Below are 4,764 nucleotides of genomic sequence, written 5' to 3'. Positions count from 1 at the left end.
TTCCATTGTGACAATACTGCATTCTCTGCAGCTGTCTCTGATGAAGCATTAGCTGAAGGTTATGACAGGAAAAATCCATCCACAAGAACTACAGTCGTTCAGCAAGAGGCTTTGAGAACAACTGTTAGTGGAAAATTTTCTTCTCTTTTATGCATGTTGGCCTTGTCTTCAGTGACTGGGATGAATATAAGAACTGTTTACCCAGAGAAAATAGCTGAGAAAACCAAGTATTCTCAGTTCATGAATGGCATCATTTCTCCAAGAGCAGCCGATACTAAATTTTCAAACAAGGTCATGCAACATTCTCTTGTTTTCTTATGGTCAAGTCTTGGTACTATCACTACCCTTCCTGGTATGGATTCAAACATCTTTCAACCTAATCACACTTTGTCCCTTTGTTGGAATTCAAACATAAAGAAAGTCATGTGACAGAGTCAAAGTGTGAACAACCACAAAAAGTTAGACAGCAGCTGAAGATCACTGATGTCCTAAAGAGCAAGGGAAATATTTCTGAAGGTATTCCCTTTGATTAATATAATTTTAGATATTTAGGTGCTTGTTTTGTAAATGTATAAACATTGCCAAAATTATTCCAACTCTGTGTCTGAGTTGTTTTTGTACGAGATCTAGAACACAGAAAACAGAGCTCGTCATGACAAGGTATCTTTTAGATATGAAGGGAAGCGATAAATATTATAGTGGTGCAAAGTTAATCATACATGTCATTTATATTTCAGTTGCTCATTGTACATTTCTTGAATTATATTAATAGTTTTCTCTTCCTATTATAGACAATCCTGATAATCTTGTAAAAGATGCTACAACAAAGAATGAAAAGCCTCAAAACAGTGGTAAGACCAATTACACATCAAACTATTTTTTATTTTAAGATTTTTCAGCAACTTCATTGTAATTTATGTCAATTTCTTTTTTTAGATAAGGGAAACAACTCTGAAGATCTTCTGACAGCAGCAGGAGTAGATGCCAAGAAATTGTCAAGTGGTATTTAAAACTTATTATCTATTCTGTTTCAGGAACTAATTAGAAGTTATAGAATTTTGTTTCAGTTTTGTTAAATCATATTGGTTAAATTTAGCTAGTGTACCAGGTTAAACAGGTGCATGCACATTGTTGCCAAGATCATACAGCTTACTAGTTAGTAGTTACAAAAGTACTAGCTGTATATCAATGTATAATGTTTACCAATAAAAATGTTGTATCGGACATCCTCCGATTTTTTCAATTCTTTAAACTATATAGCCAAACTCACGTCTCAAACGAACAAGGTTTTCTAATAATAAACATAAGTACATTACAAACATAATTACAGTATAGCTAGTTATAAAATTTAGATAAATACTTGAACAAACATATACAAACATACCGACTATATCGTTTCTCAGTCTTTCAATCCAATAACTCCCAGGTTTCTATATTTAACCAACTTATCTCCTCTACAAGTTAACCGCACTCTTCGCGATTATTATTTTTTACAAATACATATTTGCTGAGCAGCTTAAATAGTGTTCTACACGCATAGATTAGCATAGGTTAATAAATGTTTTGCCATTGGTAGCTACACCGGCCCCTAAATGACTACTTTGAGGAAGTGTCATTTACTACAATATAACTAAAGCTATCAATGTTTTATATATTTCATTCATCATGAATTGCACTTATCTTCAGTGTCCATTTCCAGACGACATAGTTTTGTTATTGGGCGAGTAAGGTAGGTCGTTGTTGTTTTTATTTCTCCACGTCGGGTTCGTCTGGCTCGAGTGACCACTGTTGAACTTGTCTTGAGATTAACACTACGAACTAAACCATCTTCACTTGGGAACACTTCAACAACACGTGCAAGCGGCCACTGTCCTCTTCTGTAATTCTTATCCATGAGAAGTACGAGATCTCCAACCTTTAAGTTTTCCTTTCTTTCTGTCCACCTCTGTCGAATTTGGAGATTAGGAAGATACTCCTTTATCCATCTTTTCCAAAAAAGATTAGCTAAATATTGTGCTTGTTTCCATCTACGTTTGTAATGGTCATGCTCGGTGAACACTCCAGGAGGCAATATACCTGTAGAATACGGGCGTAAATGTAACAGATGGTTTGGGGTTAGTGGTACTTCATCTCGTGGATCATCACCATTTCGCGTTAGTGGTCGACTGTCTAGAATGTTTGTTGCTTCAGCCACGACGGTTAACAGGACTTCGTCTCCAATTATTTGTTCTTTCAGCAGCGCTCGAAGAATCTGACGTACAATTCTTATCAACCGCTCCCATGCGCCCCCCATATGACTCGCACTTGGTGGATTAAATGTCCATTCTATTCCTTTTTGATTACAGAAAGATCTAATCTTCTGTTGATTCCATTCTTCGATGCTAGCTTTCAACTCCTTATCTGCGTTAATGAAATTTGTACCACAATCACTTCTGATTTCTTTAGGGTATCCTCGTAAACTAATAAATCTTCTTAATGCGTTAATCATTGCATCTGTGTTCAATGAATGAACGATCTTGATATGTACTGCTCGGACATTCAAACAGGTAAAAATGCAACCATATCTTTTTACTCGACTTCTTCCCTGTTTCACCTCCAATGGCCCAAAATAGTCAATTCCAACGAACGTTGTTCGTATCTATCTCGAGGCAGATCCGCCATAAATTGTTCACTTGGTGGTTTCTTTCTCTTCTGACAGTCAATACATCTTCGAATAGCTTGGCGAACTGCCGATCGTCCCTTTATGAACCAAAATCTTTCTCTTAATGACGCTAGCACAGATTCCTGACCCATATGACCAACCATATGATGGTATTGCTGAATTATAAGGTTTGTCACGTGATGCTTATACGGAAGGATTATCGGGTGTTTTGACTCTTCATTAATCTGTGCTTTCTTGAGTTGTCCTCCTACAACCAATAAGCCGTCTTTTACCAACGGATTTAACTTGTATAACGACGTCTTGATATTCTTTAAACTCTTCTTCTTAGACCTTTTATCTGAAAGATGATAAGTGGCTTCTAAATTCACCAGCTCGGGAAATGACATAGACTGAACATAACGAACAATGTCTATCTCTGCTTGTTTCAACTCTTTAAGTCGTAAATAGCCAGGTTTCATTTTCATTATATCAACACCGTCCTTTCTTTGGTGCACTTTCATCTTTAAGAACTGCTTGTATCGAGAGAGCCAGGCAACCGATCGCTTCAAACACCACCAAGACGAATATCGTTGCAGTAACTTCAGCAGGCAATCATCATTAGTTGTTGTGACATAAATTTTCATCTCCTTTCTAACTTCAGGGTCTTCATTTACCAAAGGTGGTACGTCTATCATTGTCGGCCAATAATGCTCGGTCTTCCACAAGAACTCAGGTCCTTCTAACCATCGTTTATTTGCTAACATCTCGTTCAACTTCAAACCTTTAGATGCGTCATCGGCCGGATTCTTTTCACCGTTGACGTATCACCACTCAGAGATAGAAGATCCATTCCGTATCGCAGTCAAACAATTAGACTCGAATGTATGGAATCGCTTTGTTTCGTTCTTGATACATTTCAAAACAGAGATGGAATCCGTCCAGAACGTTACGCCGTCTATCTTATACTCTAGCTCTTCTTCAATTGTTTGATGGAGTCGTACAGCCATAACCGCTGCGGACAGTTCCAACCTTGGAATAGCGATTTCACGAATGGGTGCAAGACGAGCCTTGCCAAGTACGAATGAACAATGAATACGTCCGTTGTTGTTCTCTAGACGTAGGTAAGCCACAGCTCCGTATCCCACACGTGAGCCATCACTGAAAATATGCAGGTGTGTGCTCTTTATCTCACCAAAATATTGTGGCTTAAAGCAACGTCCTGTCTTCACCTCTTCTAACTTAGGAAGATCATTCAACCAACAATACCATTGCTGACTTTCATGTTCGTCAATTTTGTCATCCCATCCTCGTCGTTTCCGGCACAACTCTTGTAACAGTAGCTTCGCTTTCATTATGTATGGAGTAATAAATCCTATCGGGTCGAAAAGTGAATATATTACAGACAGCATTCCTCGTCTCGTAGGTAACTTTCGTTTAGCCAATGCCATAGTCTCCTCACGAACTTCCCATATGAAGTTGTCAGTCTCGACATTCCACTTCACTCCAAGAGCACATTCTGTAGGTAAATTATCAATCTCCAAATTGACAACAGATTTTGCTCTTTCATTTTCGGGAATTTCTTCTAACACCTTCCGATCATTGCTAAGCCATTTTGTTAATCTGAAGATTTTCTGACAGCTTCATAGCTTTCTCTGGTGTATCCACAGATTTCATCAGATCGTCGACGTACATATTTTTGTTCACTGTTTCCGCGACTTCCTTCTCAAACTCTCCACCGAAGCAGGATGCAGTCTTCTTTACACAAAAATTAGCAACACTTGGCGAAGATGTAGCGCCAAATACGTGTTTCACCATTCTATATTCTGTAGGAGTGTCGTTAAGATTATTAGTTTCCCACCACAAGAATCTAAATGCATCACAATCTTTGGGTTCAACCAATACTTGATAGAACATTAATTCAATATCAGCGACAATTGCGATCAGTTCTTGGCGAAACCGAATTATGACTCCGATTAAAGAATTAGTTAAATCGGGTCCAGTCAACAAATGCTGGTTGAGGGATTCACCTTTGAACTTCGCTGCGCAGTCAAACACGATTCTCGTTTTATCTGGTTTCAATCGATGAGTGACAAGGATGATGTGGGAGATACCAGATTCTTCCG

At 38.2% G+C, this 4,764-nt stretch overlaps 3 protein-coding genes across 3 annotated transcripts; all 3 read right to left on the bottom strand.

Moving 5' to 3' along the window:
- Nucleotides 1–1,663: 1,663 nt before the first annotated feature.
- Nucleotides 1,664–2,488, bottom strand: LOC114527378. The gene has a single exon (XM_028549011.1). It carries the CDS (start codon nucleotides 2,486–2,488, stop codon nucleotides 1,664–1,666), a length of 825 nt encoding a protein of 274 aa, XP_028404812.1.
- A 101-nt stretch (nucleotides 2,489–2,589) lies between these two features.
- LOC114527377 lies at nucleotides 2,590–3,405 on the bottom strand. The gene has a single exon (XM_028549010.1). The coding sequence runs from the start codon at nucleotides 3,403–3,405 to the stop codon at nucleotides 2,590–2,592; it is 816 nt and encodes a 271-aa protein (XP_028404811.1).
- A 60-nt stretch (nucleotides 3,406–3,465) lies between these two features.
- On the bottom strand, nucleotides 3,466–3,993 carry LOC114527376. The gene has a single exon (XM_028549009.1). It carries the CDS (start codon nucleotides 3,991–3,993, stop codon nucleotides 3,466–3,468), a length of 528 nt encoding a protein of 175 aa, XP_028404810.1.
- Between the last annotated feature and the right edge of the window lie 771 nt (nucleotides 3,994–4,764).

The sequence above is a fragment of the Dendronephthya gigantea genome, unplaced genomic scaffold (assembly GCF_004324835.1).
Source record: "Dendronephthya gigantea isolate DGI-Jeju-01 unplaced genomic scaffold, DenGig_1.0 000044F, whole genome shotgun sequence".
In the NCBI taxonomy this organism is placed as follows: Eukaryota; Metazoa; Cnidaria; class Anthozoa; order Malacalcyonacea; family Nephtheidae; genus Dendronephthya; species Dendronephthya gigantea.
Note: the sequence above shows the minus strand (reverse complement) of the source record. Positions and strands in the feature narration are given on the sequence as shown.